Genomic DNA, 23117 nt, shown 5'->3' with positions numbered 1-23117 from the left:
GAAATGAAATCTTGCCATTTGCGACAACATGGATGGAGCTAGAGGGTATCATGCTCAGCGAAATAAGTCAATCAGAGAAATATGATCTCCCTGATATGAGAAAGTGGAGATGCACATGGGGGGTTAAGGGGATAGGAGAAGAATGAATGAAACAAGATGGGATTGGGAGGGAGACAAACCACAAGTGACTCTTAATCTCAGAAAAGAAACTGAGGGTTGCTGGGGGGAGGGGGTTTAGGAGAGGGGGGTGGTGTTATGGACATTGAGGAGGGTATGTGCTATGGTGAGTACTGTGAAGTGTGTAAGCCTGGCGATTCACAGACCTGTACCCGTGGGTATAAAAATACATTATATGTTTATAAAAAAATAAAAATTAAAAAAAATGTTAATGCCCAAGTAGTTAAGCTTTTAGGAAGCTATCTTAACACCTGAAAAAGCAGACAAATATTTGTTACACAAATGCTCCTATCAATGTCATTTACAAGAACAGAATATTGAAATTATCTTAATATCCAAAATACAATATTTTGTAGTCACTAAAATATATTGCCTAAAGGATAATTATACATGTATATCCAAATATCATAAATATATTATCAAAAGGCTCAAAGTAAAAAAAAAAAAAGTTTATCAGTTTTGTCAATCTTCTCAAAGAACCAACTTTTAGATTCTTTGATTCTTTTTAATGTTTTTCTATTCTCTATTTAACTTAATTTCACTACAATATTTATTATTTTCTTCTTCCTACTTGCTTTGGATTTAGATGGCTTTTTTTCCTAGTTTCTTAAAGTAGGTCAGATTATCAGCTTTTTATCATTCTTTTTAATATATGTTTTATAGTTATAAATTTCCCTCTGAACAGTGCTTTAAGTTGATGCATTCTATAAATTTTAGTTTACTGTGCATCATTTTCACTCATTTCAAAGTATTTTCTAATTTCCTTTGTGATATCTTCTTTGACCCATTCTTTATTTCGGAGTGCACTGTTTATGTAGGAGTGCATGTTTCAACACATTTGTGAATTTCTCAATTTCCCTTGTTATTTATTTTTAATTTCATTCAACTAAACACATTTTGTTTTATTTTAATACTTTTAAAGTTACTGGGTCTTGTTTTACGGTCTTACATATGGTCTACTCAGAAAAATGTTCTGTGTGCTCTTGAAAATAATGTGTATTTTGATGTTCTTGGGTAGAGTGCAGTATGTTTGTTACATCTAGTTTGTTTAAATTTTGTTTAAGACTTTTATTACTATGTTAAGGTCCTGTCTAGTGTGCTATTGAAAGTGTAGTAGTGAAATCTTTAGTTATTACTGTTAAGTTGTCTGTTTCTCCTTTAAATTTTTTCAGTTTTGCTTCATGTATTTTTGGGATTCTATGGTTAGGTGAATATATCTTTATAATTATGATATCTTCCTGATGGATTAGTCCTTCTATTATTACAACATCTTCAAGGCTTCTACAGAATCCAGACATAGAGGTTGGGAATAGGGGTCCCTGATTTCACCAAGAATAAACACTTCTCTTGAATAACACTCCTCGAATTGCCGTGAGCCTTTGGTGAGGGTTTGAAGAAAGTTTATTTAGAAAATTTTGAGAAGTTCTCCTTGGTTTTATGGAAGAGGTTTTCAGAAGTCCTTACTTTACCATTTCAGAATTGTTTCCTTGTTAGAGATTATTTTTCCTTATTTTATTTTGTTCATTATTTTACTTTAATTTCAGTATAGTTAACATAGAGTGTTACATTAGTCACATGGCAGGATACAAAATCAATTGCATTTCTATACAATAACAATGTGACTGAAGAAAGAGAAATTAAGGAATTAATCCCATTTACAATTGCACCAAAACCCACAAGAAACCTAGGAATAACCCTAACCAAAGAAGTGAATGATCTGTACTCAGAAAACTATAGAACACTTATAAAATAAAAATGAGGAAGACACAAAGAGATGGAAAAACATTCCAAGCACATGGGTTGGAAGAACAAATATTGTTAAAACTTCTATGCTACCTAGAACAATCCATACATTCAATTCAATCTCTGTCAAAATACCATCATCACTTTTCACAGAGCTAGAACAAATATTCCCCAAATTTGTATGGAACCAGAAAAGATCCTGAATAACCAAAGGAATGTTGAAAAAGAACACTAAAGCTGGTGGCATCACAATGCCAGACCTGATGCTCTATTACAAAGCTGTAATAATCAAGACAGTTTGTTACTGGCACAAAAACAGATACATAGATCAGTGGGATGGAATAGAGAACCCAGAAATTGACTCTCAACTCAACAGTCAACTAATATTTGACAAAACAGGGAAGAATATCCAATGGAAAAATGATAGTCTCTCCAATACATGGTGTTGGAAAAATTGGACCGTCAGATGTAGAAGAATGAAACTGCACCATATACTTACACCATATACAAAAATAGACTCAAAATGGATGAAAGACCTAAATATGAGGCAGGAATTCATTTAAATCCTAGAGAACACAGGCAGCAACCTCTATAACCTCAGCCATCACAACTTCCTGTTAGACTTGTCTCCAAAGACAAGGGAAACAAAGGCAAAAATGAACTATTGAGACTTCATGAAAATAAAAAGCTTTTGCACTGCAAAGGAAACAGTAAACAAAACCAAAAGACAAATGACAGAAAGGGAGAATATATTTGCAAATATCTTATCAGATAAAGGGCTACAATCCAAAATCTACGAAGAATTTACCAATCTCAGCACCCCAAAAACAATTAATCCCATCAAAAAATGAACAGAAGACATGAACAGATATTTCTTTGGCCATACAAATGGCCAACAGACATGAAAACACATTCCACATTACTTGGCATCAGAGAAATACAATTCAAAACCACATTGAAATATCACCTTACATCAGTCAGAATGGCTAAAATTAACAACTCATGAAATGAGAGATGTTGGTAAGGATGTGGAAAAAGGGAAGTCCTTTTACATTGTTGGTGGGAATGCAAATGGTGCAGCCACTCTGGAAAACAGTATGGAGGTTCCTCAACAAGTTAAAAATAGTCTACCCTATGACCTAGAAATTGCTCTACTAGGTATTTATCCAAAAGACACAAACATAGTGATCCGGAGGGGCACATGCACATCAATATTAATAGCAGTAATGTCCACAATGACCAAAATATGGAAAGAGCTCAGATGTCTGTCAACAGATAAATGGATAAAGAAGAAGTGGTACACACACGCGCGCGCACACACACACACACACACACACACAATGGAATATTACTCAGCCATCAAAAGAATGAAATCTTGCCATTTAGAATATGTGAATGGAACTAGAGGTATTATGCTAAGCAGAATAAGTTAGTCAGAGAAAGAAAATTATCATATGATCACACTAATATGTGGAATTTAGGAAACAAAACAGAGGATCATAGGGGAAGACAGGAGAAAATAAAACAAGATGAAACCAGAGAGGGAGACAAACCATAAGAGATTCTTCTTTTTTTTCCTGAAGATGTTATTTATTTATTTAACAGATCATAAGTAGGCAGAGAGGCAAGCAGAGAGAGCGGGGGGGGGGGGGGGGGCGGGGGGATCAGGCTCCCTGCTGAGCAGAGAGCCTGATACGGGGCCCAATCCCAGAAGCCTGGGATCATAACCCGAGCTGAAGGCAGAGGCTTTAACCCACTGAGCCTCCCAGGCGTCCCCATAAGAGACTCTTAATTATAGGAAACAAACAGGGTTGCTGGAGGGGAGGGAGGTAGGGGAATGGGTAACTGGGTGATAGATATTAAGGAGGGCATGTGATTTAATGAGCACTAAATATTTTATAAGACTGATGAATCACTGACTTCTACCTGTGAATCCAATAATATATGTTAATTAATTGAATTTGAATTAAAAAATTGAAAAAATAAACCTATCCATTCAATTCTGAATTGTAGATATGTATTTGTCCATAAGTGATTTCTAATTTGTTCTTTATAGATTCCAATTTTCTGCTGAAATTCTTTTTTTTAATTTCTTTTATCTATTTTTTTCTTCTTCTGTCTTTTTTCTTGAACATATTAACAACAGTTTTTAAAAGCCCTTGTCTACAAACTCTGATATCTGGGTCACCTGTTGACCTATTTCCATATTCCATTTCTTTTTGTTTTAAAATCTTGGTTTTAGGTTATATGGTCCTGTGTATTGTTATGCTTAATGATTTTTTTTTATTGAATTGCAGACATTGTATAATAAACTTAGAACTTTTCAGATGATGTTGATTTCCACCAGAAATACCTCTTTCTTTCCTTTGCTAAACAGATAATGTGGGAAAATTATTACCTTAATTCTTTCAAGGGACTGAGTCGAATTTTAGTTTTGGTTAAACTTGGTATGTCTCTGCTGCTCCCTTGTAACTAGAACATAGTTTCTCTAGGGATTTAAACTAAGAGCCTAGCATGCCTTCTTTTTTATAACATTGGGAGTCTGTAGGAAAGCCAGCTTTACTTTTCAGAAGTTTTTATATTGCTTTCTTAGCCTTATGATTTGTGCATATTTAAAATTTAGCAATTGTATTGAGACGGTTATTAGCCAAGAGTTTGAGACCTTCTAAATCTCTACTTTTATCACTTTAGCTCTCTGTGACCATGAAAACTATTGCTTCCCCCCCACCCCATCATCTGGCAATAGTCCTATGTTTAGGGCCAAACTTGAATTATAAGCTGAAATTCATGGCCAGAATTGTCAACTACCACAAAGAATGAAGAAGATGTAGTTCACAAATTCATCTACAAGAAGTTCCACCCTTTCTCCAGAACTTTTGTCTTTCAATCCTCATTGCTTCTACAGTCCTAGGTTTTCTAATTGTTCATGAGACATGTTCACCCACAGTCTTTCTCATTATTTTTGCCAATATCACTGTAATTTGAGCTATTATAATTTCTCATCTGAACTATTGCAATATCATTTTAACTGGACTTCCTTCTTCTGTTCTTCCCATATTTGTATTTTTTTTAACAGAGTGTCCATAATGATTCTTTTAAGGCACTACAAAAAAGGACTAATATCCAAGATCTATAAAGAACTCCCCAAACTCAACACCCAAAAAACATATAGTCATGTCAAAAAATGGGCAGAAGACATGAGCAGACACTTCTCCAATGAAGACATACAAATGGCTAGTAGACACATGAAAAAATGTTCATTACCATTAGCCATCAGGGAAATTAAAATCAAAACCACATTGAGATACCACCTTATACCAGTTAGGATGGCAAAGATTAACATGGCAGGAAACAGCAAATATTGGAGAGGATGTGGAGAATAGGGAACCCTCTTACACTTTTGGTGGGAATGCAAGTTGGTCAGCTGCTTTGGAAAACAGTATAGAGATTCCTCAAAAGATTAAAAATAGAGCTTCCCTATGACCCAGCAATTGCACTACTGGGTATTTACCCCAAAGATACAGATGTAGTGAAAGGAAGGGCCATCTGTACCCCAATGTTCATAACAGCAATGGCCACAGTCACTAAACTGTGGAAAGAGCCAAGATGCCCTTCGAAAGATGAATGGATAAAGGAGGTACGGTCCATATATACAATAGAATATTACACCTCCATCAAAAAGGATGAATACCCAACTTTTATATCAACATGGACAAGACTGGAGGGGATTATGCTGAGTGGAATAAGTCAAACAGAGAAAGTCAAATATGGTTTCACTTACTTGTAGAACATAAGGAATAACATGGTGGACATTAGGAGAAGGAAAGGAAAAGTGAATTGGGGCAAATCAGAGGGAGAGATGAACCATGAGAGACAGTGGACTCTGTAAAACAAACTGAGGGTTTTAGAGGGGATGAGTGTAGGGTCATGGCTGAGCCTGGTGGTGGGTATTAAGGAGGGCACGTATTGCAAGGAACTCTGGGTGTTGTATATAAGCAATGAATCTTGGAACACTGCATCAAAAGCTAATAATAGGGCAGTTCTATTTTCAACATTTTGAGGAACCTCCATGCTGCTTTCCAGAGTGGCTGCACCAGCTTGCATTCCCACCAACAGTGTAGGAGGGTTCCCCTTTCTCCGAATCCTCACCAGCATCTGTCATTTCCTGACTTGTTGATTTTAGCCATTCTGACTGGTGTGAGGTGATATCTCATTGTGGTTTTGATTTGTATTTCCCTGATGCCGAGTGATATGGAGCACTTTTTCATGTGTCTGTTGGCCATCTGGATGTCTTCTTTGCAGAAATGTCTGTTCATGTCCTCTGCCCATTGACCCAGCAATTGCACTACTGGGTATTTACCCTAAAGATACAAATGTAGTGATCCAAAGGGGCACGTGCACCCGAATGTTTATAGCAGCAATGTCCACAATAGCCAAACTATGGAAAGAACCTAGATGTCCATCCACAGATGAATGGATCAAGAAGATGTGGTATATATACACAATGGAATACTATGCAGCCATCAAAAGAAATGAAATCTTGCCATTTGTGACAACGTGGATGGAACTAGAGCGTATCATGCTTAGCGAAATAAGTCAAGCAGAGAAAGACAACTATTATATGATCTCCCTGATATGAGGAAGTGGTGATGCAACATGGGGGCTTAAGTGGGTAGGAGAAGAATCAATGAAACAAGATGGGATTGGGAGGGAGACAAACCATAAGGGACTCTTAATCTTACAAAACAAACTGAGAGTTGCTGGGGGGAGGGGGGTTAGGAGAAGGGGAGGTGGGGTTATGGACATTGGGGAGGGTATGTGCTTTGGTGAGTGCTGTGAAATGTGTAAACCTGGTGATTCACAGACCTGTACCCCTGGGGATAAAAATATATGTTTATAAAAAATAAAAAATTAAAAAAAATTAAAAATTAAAAATTAAAAAGAAAATTTCCATCACCTTTGGAAAAAAATAAAAGCTAATGATATATTCTATGGTGACTAACATAACACACAAAAAAGTGCATTCTAAACAGAAAAAAAAGAAAGAAAAACCTAAGTCAGATAATGTAATCATTTCGTTCCAAATTTCAAACCACTCCTTACTTTTTCCTCACTTCTTTCCTAGTGCTTTCCCCTTTACTCTATCCACCCATACTGGATACTTTGATATCCCCTGGAGAAGCCAGACACTTTTCTGACTTAGCTTCTTATCCCTGGATATTCCCTCTACCTGGATCACAGTTTCCTCTAATATCTGCATTGTTAATACTTTTACTACCTTAAAATTTCTGCTCAATTGTCACTTTTTTAAGAGACCTATGGTGATTACCCAATTTTAAAATTTCAGTGGCAACACCTATCTTCCACTAAGACAAGACTGATTCCCCTTATTCTGTAGTAATTTTATGTTTTCTTACAGTGATTTTCACTTTATACCATACTTTATATGTTACTTTTTAATCTGTTGTTTATCTTTCATCATCACTCTCTCCTCTATAATATAAGTTCCACCAAGACGGGGTCTTTGTTTTATTCATGGATGTACTCCAAATTCCTACAATAGAGCCTGGCACATAAGAGAAAATTCATAAATATTTAACAATGATTGAAAAAATATGTCACATGTAACTATTTGTATATTTTCAAATGTACTTTCTACTTCAGAATATAGAACTAAATTTAATTTAGACACAATCAACACAGACCTTGGTATATTGTTCAGATGATTCCCTATATGAAACTTACTCTAAATTTTTAGAGCTAGAAACTCACTCAAATTCTATTCAATTTTGATTTTTCTAATTTATTTGAAAATGGACTATATATCTACTCATTTATCTTTGAGATTTACAGTTATTGGTAAAGGCAATACTCTGTAAAAATGAGAAAATCTCCAGAGTCTCTTTCTATTTACCATTTACTGTAGAGAATTAGATAGAATGATGAGATACAAATAGAATAGGCATTTCAAAAATAAAAGCACCTTCCCTTTTGGGATCTTGTCTTTAGGAAGCTGCTACTGTACTCTAGATTAACTCTGTCTTTTTATTCATTCGTCCATTCACAAGTTTTTATTTAAATTCCAGTTTGTTAACATACAGTGTAACATTAATTTCAGATGTTACAATACAGTGATTCATCACATATATACAATATACAATGCCCAGTGTTCATCACAGTGTATTAGCTCTGTCTTACTAGATCTTCTGGACAATTTAGGAAATAGAAGTTATTATTTTAATCTAATGACAGAAATTAGTCTGAAATGGTGAGATAATGTTTGTTTTCTACAAAGAAAAGTATTAAAAGCTAAGTCTCCTCTCCTGATCAACCCCAGTTCCCTTCCCCACACCCACACCATCCTGAATTCAAGGCTTCAGCTTTAGAAATTACTAGGGGATAGAACAGGAAATATACTATTTCTTTCAGAAGAAGATCAGGTAAATAGAAAGTGAGAAAATACATACAGCTTCCAAACTTCAGTGGGCAGGCATGCACATCCATAGGAAAATCTTCCAAATGCATGGGGCACTCAGCATGAATTGTTAACCTAAAAGAAAGGAGAACAGAAAATGAGATTAAACTAAAATGAATGGTGGTAAACACACAGCTGAATGTCCATTCGCCAGCAATGGGGTGCTCCTAAGAATAGTGGGATTTCATTTATATTGAGATTTAAGTCTTTATGAACACAAAGGATGAATTAAATGAACTAGAAAGCCTCTCAAAGCAGCATTCAGATTTTTAGATCAGATTTGAATTCCACCTTACCACCTTTAGAAAAACAAATATAATTATCTGCCTTACCTGAGCTCCCTCACCCAGTCCTCCTTGAAGAAATCTGAAAACACCAGGTCCTGACTCACTCACTCCTTAATCATTTATTAAATAATTTTCAGCAGGCGATCAAGTGAGTTAACCAATTGAAAGACTGCACTGGGAAAGAGAGATGAATATCTTCACCTTGATAATGAACTGGTATGAAAGATGACTCTGCTGCTCACAGCAACTGCTATAGTTTTGTTGAAAGAGATGACTTTTGGGGAACACATATTCACACTTGTGCACACATGCATGTGCATGTCACATATTCACACTTGTGCACACATGCATGTGCACATGCACACATGCATGCACACATGCACGTGCACATGGACACACACACACACACACACACACACACACAACTGGCCAGGAAAAAAAATGCAAAGGTTATGGAGGACATCAAAAACCTCAGAAGTTAAGTCTAAAGAGCTCATGTTTTCTTTATAGGAATACCATGTAGGAGAGACTGCATGGATTCTTCAATGAAAATCTGGATGGGGTATGATTTACCATGCCCACATATTCATTTTACTGCCTTAGTCTGCTTAAATAATCTATTCTAAGATTTTCCCTCTGATTTCTTTAAAGAATTTTTAGCCTCAACTTACCTTGGCCTAGATAGTTGCCTCTGTGTAGAAATAGGACCTATTCAACAGAAATTCAGAGTTCTTTGGAACCAAGCTCTGATGGGTTATTTCTAGCTAATAAGTATATCTCTTGGTTATACTAGATTCCACCTATGTCATCCTCTTCAAGTTCTAGGTGACTAACTGGCCAGCATCTCCAATCCTAGTTAATTGTTAAACCTGATTCATCATATTATAATTCATATAACACTTCACAAATGATCAGAGGAGCAATACTAGATATTGTACAAAGCAGGCTGATTAAAACAAACATGCTCAAGTGTGTATTAGCAAAAACTCCAGACTAAATGGCAGAAACCAAGCGTATGCTCTTCAACAAATACTTATTCATCTCTTATTTTTACTTCTCCCATATAAACAGTAAAAGGAACTAGAGAGCAAGTGTCCTTGCAGATCTAATTAATCCTTTCAATATTTATAAAATGTTCCATGTGTCTTGGACAAAAGCTTAATTTTCAAGTCAGCCTGCAATATCTCAACAATCCACTTTTATTCTTAAGGTATAAAGGGGGTTCCTTAATTCAAAGAATTTGACACACAAATAATGTATTTCACTGAGAAACCTGTTCCTAGTGTTGGATAGTTAAAAGATTCCATGAGGCTTTAATAAAGAAAGTTGTGTTCCTTCTTTTCACTTACATTAGTACTTCCAAGATACTGCCTTTTATGAGTAATGCCAAGGGGAAATTACTTTATGTCTACCCAGCAATCCTGGGGACATGGCAAATAAGACCACAACAAATAGATTATCAAAGCAAGATGCACAGGGCACTGATTTCTGATTAAGAGCAGAACTGATTTATATAACTTTTGTATCTTCCTTCGCATATACATCTTTCCCATCATACCTAGGCACAGAGCAGACAGGAGAAGGCAGATAATGAAGGCAGGGAACTTCACAAGCCAGATTATGCTGTGCTCTTTTCATTAGTTCTGAAACACATCCTAATGCTCTCTGACCTCCCATGTCATACTGTCTTCCCTTCTTCCTTTCTTCTTTCTCTTTAACTTGTTACAACTTCCAAAACCCCCTTCAAGTTTTTCTACAGTAGAAAGCAGCGTGACTTCTCAGGCTAATATCCTCATCACTACAGTCTATATCATAAACATATCTGTCCCCTCCAAAACCTTCCTTCCACCCTCATTATTATTACTGTTTTTATTGTTTTGTGTGACAAGAGCACTTAACATAAGATCTGTCCACTTAGCAATTTTTTTTTTTTCTTTTCGGCATAATAGTATTCATTGTTTTTGCACCACACCCAGTGCTCCATGCAATCTGTGCCCTCTGTAATACCCACCACCTGGTTCCCCCAACCTCCCACCCCCTGCCCCTTCAAAACCCTCAGATTGTTTTTCAGTCCATAGTCTCTCATGGTTCACCTCCCCTTCCAATTTCCCCCAACACCCTTCTCCTCTCCATCTCCCCATGTCCTCCATGCTATTGGTTATGCTCCACAAATAAGTGAAACCATATGATAACTGACTCTCTCTGCTTGACTTATTTCACTCAGCATAATCAGCATAATCTCTTCCAGTCCCATCCATGTTGCTACAAAAGTTGGGTATTCATCCTTTCTGATGGAGGCATAATACTCCATAGTGTATCTGGACCACATCTTTCTTATCCATTCGTCCGTTGAAGGGCATCTTGGTTCTTTCCACAGTTTGGCGACCGTGGCCATTGCTGCTATAAACATTGGGGTACAGATGGCCCTTCTTTTCACTACATCTGTATCTTTGGGGTCAATACCCAGTATTGCAATAGCAGGGTCATAGGGAAGCTCTATTTTTAATTTCTTGAGGAATTTCCACACTCTTCTCCAAAGTGGCCTCACCAACTTGCATTCCCACCAACAGTGTAAGAGGGTTCCCCTTTCTCCACATCCTTTCCAACACATGTTGTTTCCTGTCTTGCTAATATTGGCCATTATAACTGGTTTAAGGTGGTATCTCAATGTGGTTTTAATTTGAATCTCCCTGATGGCTAGTGATGATGAACATTTTTTCATGAGTCTGATAGCCATTTGTATGTCTTCATTGGAGAAGTGTCTGTTCATATCTTCTTTTTTTCTTAAGATTTTACTTATTTATTTGACAGAGAGAGAGAGAGAAATCACAAGTAGGCAGAGAGGCAGGCAGAGAGAGGAGGAAGCAGGCTCACTTCTGAGCAGAGAGCCAGATGTGGGGCTCAATCCCAGGACCTGAGCCGAAGGCAGAGGCTTAACCCACTGAACTACCCAGGCGCCCCCTGTTCATATCTTCTGCCCATTTTTTGATATGATTGTCTGTTTTGTGTGTGTTGAGTTTGAGGCATTCTTTATAGATCCTGGATATCAACCTTTTGTCTATACTGTCATTTTCAAATATCTTCTCCCATTCCATGGGTTCCCTCTTTGTTCTGTTGACTGTTTCCTTTGCTGTGCAGAAGCTTTTAGCAAATTTTTAAGTATACCATAGAATATTTTTAACTCAGAAATGGATCTGAGTAGACATTACTCCAAATAAGACATACAAATGGACACAGGTACATGAAAAGATGCTCAGTATCACTAATCACCAGGGAAATGCAAGTGAAAACGACAATGAGTTATTACCTCATACCTGTTAGATAGGCTATTATGAAAAAGACAAAAGATAACAAGTATTGATGAGGATGTGTATAAAAAGCAATCCTGTGCACTATTGGTAAGAATGTAAATTGGTGCAGTAACTCTGGAAAACAGTATGGAGTTTCTTCAAAAAATTAAAAATAGAACTACCATAGGATCCAGCAATCCTATTTTTGGGAATATATGTCCAAAGTTACTGAAGTCAGGATTTCAAAGAGATATCTGCATTACCATATGCATTGTAGTATTATCCACAATAGCCAAGACATGGAAGAAATCTAAGTATCCATCAATAGGTGTATAAGAAAATGTATATACATATAATGGAATATTATTTAGCCTTAACAAAAGAAAGAAATCCTGCCATTTTAAACCACATTGATGAACCTAGAGGACATTGTGCTAAGTGAAATAAACAAGACAGAGAAAGATGAATACTATATGATCTCCCTTATATGTGGGATAGTCAAACTCGTGGAAGCAGAGAGTGGAATGGTGGTTACCAGGGGCTGGTGGGGAGGGAATAGGAAGATATTAGTGAAAGGGTGCTAGGTTTCAATTTTACAAGATGAATAAGTTCTAGAGATCTACTATACAGCAAATAGTTTTTAGTGGGCTTTTCAAGAAAGGTCAGGGCCCCTCAAAATGTGGCATTCAGGTCATAAGGACTCAGTTCCACTTCATGGTTTGGCCTACTTTGATTCTTATGCAACAGTGAGACAGGAAGTAAGAGACAATCCAGGATATTCCTTTCTTTGGGGGTAAAAGATACAGATAGAAAGGAAACTTCATTAGCCCTGCATATATGCATACAAGTGTACACACACCCCCTCCCCTCCATTACTGTTCTTATTTCACTGTGCTTTGCTGCATCCTGGCTCTCTTATCACCTTACCATTTTCTGTTCAAAACTGGTTTCTATTTCACCACCATAAAAAGTTAGTTTTATTACTACTATGACACCCTAACTAGTCTCTGCTATCACCCTTTCCTCTTACAGTATATTCTCTACACAATAGTCTTCTAATGCTTCCTCATCTATTTTTTAAAGATTTTATTTATTTGACAGAGAGAGAGAGAGAGAGCACATAAACAGGTGGAGCAGCAGGCAAAAGGAGGAGAAGCAGGCTTCCCGCAGAGCAGGGAGCCCAATGTAGGGCTCAATCCCAGGACCTGAGCCAAAGGCAGATGCTTAACCCATTGAGCCACCCAGGTGCCCCTAACGCTTCTTCATCTTAAACAGACTAAAAGCCAAAGTCCTTGCATGGCTAATGGGGTCTTATATGACCTTGTCTTCTGTTCCTATACAGCTTATCTCCTACAAAGTCCTCTCTTGCTCATTTTGTTCCAGCCACACTGGCGGCTTTGTTGCTCTTTCAACATGTCAGGTTCTTACAGCATGGTCTTTGCACTTGTTATAACTTCATATTTTTTTTCAAATCTTTGCTTAATTATTGTTTTCTAAATGAGGCCCACCCCGACCTCTACTCAGTATACTATCTACATTAGGTTAGTAAACCTTACCATGCTCTTTCTTTTCCCATAGCACTTAACATTTTATATGGTATAACACCTAATTTTTTTCTATTTATCATTTTTTCCTCCTTACATTAAGGTTATAGATTTTTGCCTTGTTTTCTCTTTGATGGGTGCTAGGAACCTAGCATGTTACCTGGCACACTGTAGATGTTCAACACATATCCACTGAATGAATGAATTAAAGAATGAGTTTTCTTTCCTAAAAGCAGAGAAGAGGTATAGGCTGGGCAAATAGGGTTTAGGTATTTTTAGGGTTCCAGGCAAAAAGCATCTTAATATGGTTCCTTAATAGCATAATATCTCAACTTACTCTTTTCTGTGGGTATATAGCCTCTTTCCTGGAATTTCAGAGCAGAAAGAGCTTTATCAAAATATTTATCAAAAATATCTGGTTTTATCTCCTCAGATGTTTTACATATAATGAAACAGAAGGGAAGGAAATTAAACTACAAGTTTCCTGACTCTTTGGTGTAGTCTTCAAATACTTTCTGATCACTGACTATGTGCCAGTAAATATTCTAAGCAATGTAAGTGTATTAGTAAACATGTCAAGAGTGCTGCCCTCTTAAAACTTACATTTGAATGAAGGGAAGACAAAAAAATAAAAAGATAAATAGATTGACCAATCTATCAATCATATAATAGAGTAAAAGGTAATATGCTTTAGGAAGAAAAATAATATGTGAATAGAAACTATTAGAGAGGGATTGCAATTTTTAGTAGGATGTTGAGGGAATACCTCACTGAGTAGTTGACATTTAAGCAGTAACTTGAAGGAAATGAGAGTGAGCCTTGTAGACACTTGGAAGAACATTCAAAATAGAGGGAGTAACAAATGCAAAGGCCTTGAGATAGAAGTTAGTCCAGTGTATTCAAGGAAAAGCAACTAGGCCACTGTGGCCATAGTGGAGAGATAAAGAGGAAAGATTAATAGTAGATGAATTTAAAAAGGAAACTATGGGGAATATACTAGATAGTACAAGGGCCTCCTAGAATATTTAGGTGTTTTTTTTTTTTGAGATTTTATTTATTTATTTGACAGACACAGTGAGAAAGGGAACACATGAAAAGGGAGTGGGAGAGAGGCTCCAGTGGAAGCAGGCTTTCCACTGAATAGGAAGCCTGATGTGGGGCTTGATCCCAGGAACCTGGGACCATGACCTGAGCCAAAGGCAGATGCCTAATGACTGAGCCACTCAGGTGCTCTGGATATTTTGGGTTTTACCTTAAATGAAATGTGGAGGTATTGCATAATTTTGAGTAGAATGGTGATTTGATCTAACATTTTAGGATTATTCTGGCAGCTGTGTGAAGAATAACTTAAAGGACAGCAGCAGGGAGGTGAAATTCAGCACTCATTCATGATCCAAAATTCTCAAAAAACTAGAAATAGAAGGGAACTTTCTCAACTGATAATGAACATTTGTGAAAAATCTCCATCTGGAACCATACTTTATGATAACAGACCATTTCCTCCTAAGATCATGAACAAAATAATGATGTCCATTCTCTCTTATTAAGCATTTTCCTGGAGATTTTTAATCAGTCTAAGAAAGAAAGTAATGGAAGTCACTGTTAATCGGTATGCAATTTCTTTTTTAGAGCAACTAAAGTATTCTGAAATTATGTATTGGTGATACCTACATAACCCTGTAAATATACCAGAAAACATTTACTTTTACATTTAAAAAAGGTGAATTATAGGACAGGTGGATCATTTCAGTAAAGCTGCTTAAAAATTTAGGCAAGCTATGGGGTGCCTAGGTGGCTCAATTGATTAAGCATCTGCCTTTGGCTCAGGAAATAATCTCAGGGTTCCAGGATTGAGCCCCATACCGAGCCCCATATGGAGCCCTGAGTCTGCTCCTCCCCATTGCTCATACGTTTGTTCACTCTCTCTCTCTCTCTTTCTCTCTTAAATAAATAAGATATTTAAAAAAAATTAGGCAAACTAAAGAAGTTAAAGAAATGAAAAATGGAAAGTAAAAAACAAAATTTTCTTTAATTGCAAATAACAAGTTTCAGACATTCCATGTTTATAGAAGTCCTGACATATATTAAGATTCTCTCCCAATTGATCACTGGATTCAAGACATTTCTTATCAAAATCTCAGAAGCTTTTCTTTTTATAAAAATAGCAAGCTGATCCTTAAAGTTATATAGGAATGCAAAGGATCTAGAACAGGCAATCCATATTTAAAAAGAAAAACAAAACTTCCCAATTTCAAAACATACTAACAAACTACAGTAATCAATATGGCATGGGTTTGGTCTAAAAACAGGCAATATAGATCAAAGGAAAAGAATAGCAAGTCCAGAAATAACTTCCACATATATAGTCAATTGACTTTGACCAAGGTTCAAAGCAATTCAGGACAGAAAAAAAAAATAGCATTTTCAATAAATGGTGCTGGGAAAATATCTACATGCAAAAAAATGAACATTTTTAACTTACCTCATATCATAAACAAAAATCAACTCCAGTGGAACATACGTCAAAATGTAAGAGATAAAATTTCTAAAAAATTATAGGAGAAAATCTTTGTAACCTGGAGTCAAGCAAAGATTTCTTAGACCACCAGAAGTATGAGCTATAAAAAAATAAAAAATGTAATAAAATGGATCTCACCAAAATGTAAACATTTTGCTCTTCAAAAGACATCATAAGAAAATAAAAAGACAGCCATGAAATGAGTATATTTCTGAATCATATGTTGATAAATAATCTATATTAAGAACATATAAATAATTCTTACAACTCCATATCTTTCCCAACATTTGTTGTTTCTTTCATTGTTAATTTTTACTATTCTAATTGGTGTAAGGGGATATCCCAATGTGGTCTTGATTTGAATTTCCCAGATGGCTAATGATGATGAACACTTTTACATGAGTCTGCTAGCCATTTGTATGTATTGCTCATAGCAGCAATGTCCACAATAGGCAAACTGTGGAAAGGGTTGAGATGCTCTTCAACAGATGGATAAGGAAGATGTGGTCCTTATATACAATGGAATATCACTCAGCCATCAAAAAGGATGAATACCAAACTTTTGCATCAACATGGACAGGACTGGAGGAGATTATGCTAAGTGTAATAAGTCAAGCAGAGAAAGTCCGTTATCATATGGTTTCACTTACTTGTGGAACCTAAGGAATAACATGGAGGACATTAGGAGAAGGAAAGGAAAAGTGTGTGGGGGGGGGAAATCAGAAGGGATGGTGAACCATGAGAGACTGTGGACTCTGAGAAACAAACTGAGGATTTTGGGGGGGTGTGGGGAGATGGGTGAGCTTGGTTGTAGGTATTAGGGAGGTCACGTATTACATGGAGCACTGGGTTTTATAAGTAAACAATGAATCTTGGAACACTACATCAAAAACTAATGATGTACTGTATGGTGACTAGCATGATCCAATAAAAATAAATAATTCTTACAACTCAAAAATGAGAAGAAAAACAGCTCAATTTGAAAATGAGCAAGATACTTAAATACACATATACATTAAAAATTATGTAATACAACCACATCAAATAAAAAATCCTCTGTCAACTAATAAGGACATAAAAAGATACTCAACATCATCAGTCATTAGGGAAGTGTACATTAAAATCACAGTAAGATACTGCTACATGTGTAATAGCATGGGTAAAATTTAAAAAGACTGACAATATCAAGTGTTTGCAAGAATCTGCAGAAAATGGAACCTCATAAATCACTGATGGAAATGAATAATGCTAAAGCACACTTTGGAAAACATTTCATCAGTTTCTTAAAAAGTTAAACATATATTTCCTATAAAATCCTGTGGCTCCACTCTAATTCTCTTATTTAAGAGAAATGAAAACAGATGTCCACAGAAAGACTTTGACATAGCAGAATTATTTATAATAGCCAAAAGATGGAAATGACCTAAATGTCCATCAAATAATGATTGAAGAAAATGTGGTATATTCACACAATAGAATATTAGTCATCAATGAAAAAGATTAAGGACAACAACATGGGTGCAGTTGGGTGGTTCAGTCAATTGAGCAACTGACTCTCACTTTTGGTTTAGATCATGATCTCAGGGTCAAGATAGAGCCCAGAGTCAGAGTCTTCACTGAGTGAGAACCTGCTTAAAATCCTCTCTCTCTCTCTCTCTCTCTGCCCCTCCCACTGCTCACACACTCTCACTCTCTCACTCTCTAAACAAATTAAATAAATACAGACAACAACAGGGAGGAATCTCAAGTGCATTGTGCTAAGTGAAAGTAGCCAGACACGAAAGGTCACATACTATATATTTCTGTTCACACTAAGTGTCCAGGAAAGGCAAATCTATAGAGACAGGAAGTAAATTAGTGGTTGCCTGAGGCTGTGGTTGAGAATGGATGGTGACTGCAAATATTTGGAAAAAATTTTTAGAGGTGATAGAAATATTCCAAATCTAGATTGTGGTTATAGTTGAACAACTCTAAATTTACTAAAAATCATTGAAATGCACACTTAAAATATAAATTTTATCAGATATAAATAATACTTCAAAAAGAGTTCTTATAAAATAAAAAAAAGCAAGAGAGGCATTATAGCATAGTTTTTAAGAGCATGGATTCCAAAGCTAGACTAGAAGATTTACAACCCAACTCTATCTCTTAATAAGTATATGCAAGTTATTTTAGTTTTCTGGGCTTTGTTAGGTTTTATTTTCCAAACGCTGATTAAATCTCTAAAACTGGATAGTATTATGAAGGAAGGCAAGAAGTCTAAGAGCTGAGATTCAGAGTATAATAATTGGATTAACATCTTTTACAATGAATCCTAACACCAGTGATTCTCAGTATCTCATCTATTTCCTACAGTATGCACTACCCATGAATAATATACATTTTACCACTGGCAGAAAGTATGTATCAGAATCTCAAAGTGGAAAGGAGGCATGAAATAAGGAGGTATAATGAATATAATGGTTTAAAAATGTTTACTCCAATAATCAAGCTATGGCATCTCACTAAGAATCCCTGCTATTGACTTAAAGCCACTGAGTAAATAGTCTCTTTTCTATTCCTTTGGAATTGAGACAAATTTGTGACTTGGTTATTTGGTGCTTTATCTCATCCCCACTGGAAATATCTAAGTATGTATCCAAAATGAACACACATATCAGGGACTATTTTTATTATACTATTTGCTGATATTTCTATTATATCATTGACACAAAAGCCAATGTTTATTTTATACTTGTTATATAATGCTTTGAAATTTTAGGATTTTATTGGTACATATTTGTCTCCTGAACTAGACTGAATATCATATGTAAGTCACTTGCTTTTAGGTGGGAATGTACCCAAAGCAATAACTCAACAAGAAAAATTTCCAGCTCAGATGTTATTGCATCCATGTTTTCAGTGTCCATTTGGTTTTGGCCCAAGAAAGCAATCCTCCTAAAAAATAAATCTTTGCTCCTTGTATTTTGATAATACCTCTCACTTTACTAAGCTACTTCCCCTTTTTTTATCCTTCTACTACTGCAATATCTAGAACACATTCCTTACCTAGAACAAGGTGGAGCTATACACATAACATCTGTACACCTCAAAATATGTATGTCATACCTCAAAGAGTTTTAAAAACTATAAAATGAATATGAATTAAAATGAATCACCTAGTTCTTAATTGCTCCACAGAAAAATATCACATTGTTTCTAGAGTTTTGCATGTAGAATACCAATTTTTTTAAAATAGAGGCATAACATAGGAAAAAATTCTAGAGAAGTTTCTGAACTTACTGAAGTTCCAAAGGTTAAAGATTTAAATTTTATTGATTATATGCACTAATTGTTCAGTGAGATAGTCAACACATTAAGAGAAATATAGGAAGGAGAAGCATAAATGTAGTAGGGCACAGGGTCTCTGGAGATCAGTATGAGCCTCACTGTAGGCAATGTCACCTAGGCATTTTAGAAATGGAACAATCTGCTCTGAATTCTGAGAAATATTCTTTCTAAAAACTAAAAGGTAGAAAACACTACTTCAGAGGCACTAGGCAGGCTTTTTCTATGACCATAGAGTAAAGGGCAAGGTGTGAATTGATGATAAAAAAGAAAAGAGAGTAGTAAGTCATTACTAACCATTATCAGTAGAGGATGAGCCATTTCAAATACACAACCCCCAAAAACCAAACCAAGCAGTGCATTAGTTGTAATAATCCCAGTTGTCTGCAGGCTTACTATTAAATACTCGAGCTATAGGCAAAAGGCTTTAATATACTGGAAGGCCCTTGGGCTTCCTATTTGGAAGACCTTCAGTTTACCACTGCATTTAGCCTTTTGGGGAGCACATATAAGTTTTAACAATTACCTCAGACAGGTAGCTCCAGCCTCATTTTCTGACATTCACACATTTCCCCACTCTCCACCCATCTGCAGATATGTGTGATTTCATGACACAAAACTCTGTTTGTCTTTGCACATATTGTATCTTTTTTCTGCCTGAAATGTCATTTCCCTTTATATGTGTGACAAATTTCCTTCATGTCCTTGTTCATATATATCTCTTCCATAATGCTTTGTATGTGTGCTGTGGGCATAGTAAGTTCTCTACTCACAGAAATCCTAGAGCACTTTGGATAAATACTTTAGTTATTAGCACTGTTGAAATAACTTTCCAGGCCCATGATGGAGCTGCTCCTGCTTGGGGCACCATGTCAACAAACTGAAACTTAGATAACTTCGGTGTTCCTGTAAGTATTCTATTTGACCAGAAACATAGTATATCCAGTCAGCCAATCCCCAAGTGCCAAACCAACTCTGGACCTTTTCATCTCAGACAAGGTTAACTATGCAGCTCTGGCCAATCAGATATTTTCTATTTTTCTCTTCCTAGTTCTTTATTTTTTTTTATCCTATGAAATCTTTGTCTTCTGCCCCATTTTTCAGTTTTGTAAAAGGAGACTGTCCACTTTATGAAGTGAAACAAAGTTTGTTAGTATTAATTAAATTGTTTTCTTTAATCATTTTTAACAGCACATAGATTATCAGTATCCATTTATGTGTCTGTCTTCTGAACAGGACTGTAACTTGAGAGAAGGGTCTCTATTTCTGATTATAGTGTTATCCCTACAATGGTGGTTGGCCCATAGGATATAGGTAATAAATGCATCTTAGTAAATATTTCTATAATATAGAGCAGTTATTTTCAGTCCTGTTTCCCAGAAGAAGAAACTGGGGTCCAGAAAGGGAGAAATGCCTTGTTTATGGTGACATGCTCTTATGGGCCAGAGCTGGGACTCTTTGCCAGAGCTCCTAATTCCTACTCTAAAGTTCATTTCACTACAAAATACAGTCTCCAACTCTGTCTAGGAATAGCATCTAAAATAGCTTCATTCTTTGGAATTAGAGGGACTCTTCTGGTGATCTGTAAACCCTTTCCCCCTTTGTGTTAAAATGACCTTTTTAAACATCAGCTTCTTGCCTTTAAAAAAATAAAAGCAATTCTTGTTATTACAAGACCCTGATTTCCTCTTGCAGCTAACCACTTGTGAATACATTCTTCCGTTCCTCCTTCCAGCTCAGTGCCAGTTCCTCTGTAAAACCCTCCCACATCTGGACCTATGTTCCCAAGTCCTAATGAAACCTGTACTCTTTAGTTTATAGTACCTCATTGCTGGCTTTTTGTGAAAATTCCATTATGCCTCATAGTACAGTGAAAGATGTATCCTATCTTTCCTGCCAAAATGTGAGCTCATGGAAGGTAGGAATTGATATCACCACGTGGAGTACACAGCATAATTTGTGACTGACTGAGGACTTATACTATTATTTCTTCTCACCTCACTGTAAGCTTTCTCAGAACCCATCTTCTATGGCCTTTCCTCTATTCATTAGAGTGAGGCTCACTAAGTACGGTTCTGTCAGAGTCAGTTTCTAGCTTAAAGGAAGGGGAACTCCAGATGAAATCCCCTAGAACAAAAGCTATTAGGAAAAAGGACTGTGTGAAACAAAGCTATCAGTGCTTGGTTGATTTGATTACATTAAATCCTATAGAGCTAGCCTAACAATGTAGCCCAAATGCCTTCCCTGGTTCCTGGCCATTTCAGAGACAATCTCTATTATAAAGATTCATGTGCAAGCTATTTGCATCTAAAGTAGGAAGAGACTACCTTTACTGTTAACATTTCCACGATTTGTCTTTGAAATAATTTGCCTTTGTAAATCCCAAGTACATAAGCAAAACTGACCCATTCACAAAATCAAAGAATAAAGGAAGGCATGAAGCTCTGAATATGATAGGAAGCTTCTTTTAGTTGCTTAAAAAGATGCCCCTCTCTTAATGATGCAACATGAGAAGTGAGTTCTTATTTTCTTTAACTTTCAGCTACATGTAGGACACTATTACTGTGTAGCTTAAGATAAAAAGACACTTTGTCTATGCATTCAATTTTTATAAAATCACACTGTGTCAAAGTTCTGAGTTCCAACTGCAGCTTGTCACGTTCACCTCAGACTCATTATGTTTAAACTTTATATCCCTTACATTCTTTTCTTAGAGAAAGTGGTGGGATGCAGTGGAGGAAAAACTGCTCGCTTTAACCTAAGAGTGACTTCAGTTTCTGTACCAGCTCTGCCACTTATTAGTGGTGTGACTTTGGCTCTACTGAAACGTCAGCTTACTAAATATAAAAGTAGGGGTTATTAACACAAAAACCTCCAAAGTGGATATGTGCCATGATATGTATCAAGTAATTCATAAGGCTTATCATGTTTACTCCCCACAACAGCTTTATGAAACAGGCATTGTTATGATTCACCACATTTTACAGATGAAGGACCAGCAGTAGTCTTATTGCAGAACCTACCATCTCAATCATAATGCTGCACCCTTTGTGTAATGCACAATCAGTGCCATGAGAAATGAGATAAATACATGTGAAGCACCTACCGTATCACCTGGTATATAGAAAATCCTAAATAAGTGTAAGTTCTCTATAAACACACTTTCTTCTCTATAAAATATATGTTGCTTCTACATTGCTTTTTAAAAAATAACACCACAATCTTCTTAGTATCTAGAGAGAATATGTAAGGTACAGTCTCAATATACCCCCTTCCTCATTATCCCATATCTGGTTGGACACCAAGTTCTTTTGAAAGCCTCTCCTTTCTTTTCTACTCTTACTTTTTGCTGCCTTTATTTCATCCATGAACAGTCTTCTCTGGATTACAAAATAGTCAACTAACTGGTCCTTGCTTCTAAATGATTCTCCAGAGTGCAACCTGATATTTTAATTTAAAAAAAAAAACAACATAAAAATTGGCAAAGAACTGTCAGCTGTTCACCAAATCCATTTATTTTCCCAGCCTCCCTTGCAGTTAGGCATGTCCATGTGACCTCATTCTAGTCAAAGAAATATCAGTAGAAGTAAGTACACCACTCAAGGCCCAGACTTTAAACACCTCCCACATATAATCCTCCGTGCTCTTTCCTCTTCTACTCACTCAATACAGAGAAACAAAGTGGCCTTGGAAACCATGTACTGAATATGGCAGAGACAGCAGATGAAAGGAGCATGGGTTGCTGAAATACCACTA

General features: G+C 36.3%; 1 protein-coding gene and 1 long non-coding RNA gene across 4 annotated transcripts in view; one reads left to right on the top strand and one right to left on the bottom strand.

The window, feature by feature from the left end:
• The window catches only part of GABRA3 (gamma-aminobutyric acid type A receptor subunit alpha3), a 387573-nt gene that overhangs the window by 87983 nt on the left and 276473 nt on the right, over window positions 1-23117 (bottom strand). For all 3 annotated transcript variants that reach the window (XM_082716626.1, XM_082716628.1, XM_082716627.1), the window contains exon 6: window positions 8388-8470. In XM_082716626.1, coding sequence (XP_082572752.1) covers window positions 8388-8470 — 83 coding nt within the window. The remainder of the gene's footprint in view (window positions 1-8387; window positions 8471-23117) is intronic.
• Window positions 14549-23117, top strand: part of LOC309856038 — a 1055650-nt gene continuing 1047081 nt past the window's right edge. The window contains exon 1 of the long non-coding RNA XR_014307038.1: window positions 14549-14590. This is a non-coding gene — a long non-coding RNA (uncharacterized lncRNA). The remainder of the gene's footprint in view (window positions 14591-23117) is intronic.

The sequence above is a fragment of the Mustela nivalis genome (assembly GCF_964662115.1).
Source record: "Mustela nivalis genome assembly, chromosome: X".
Lineage (NCBI taxonomy): Eukaryota > Metazoa > Chordata > Mammalia > Carnivora > Mustelidae > Mustela > Mustela nivalis.
Note: the sequence above shows the minus strand (reverse complement) of the source record. Positions and strands in the feature narration are given on the sequence as shown.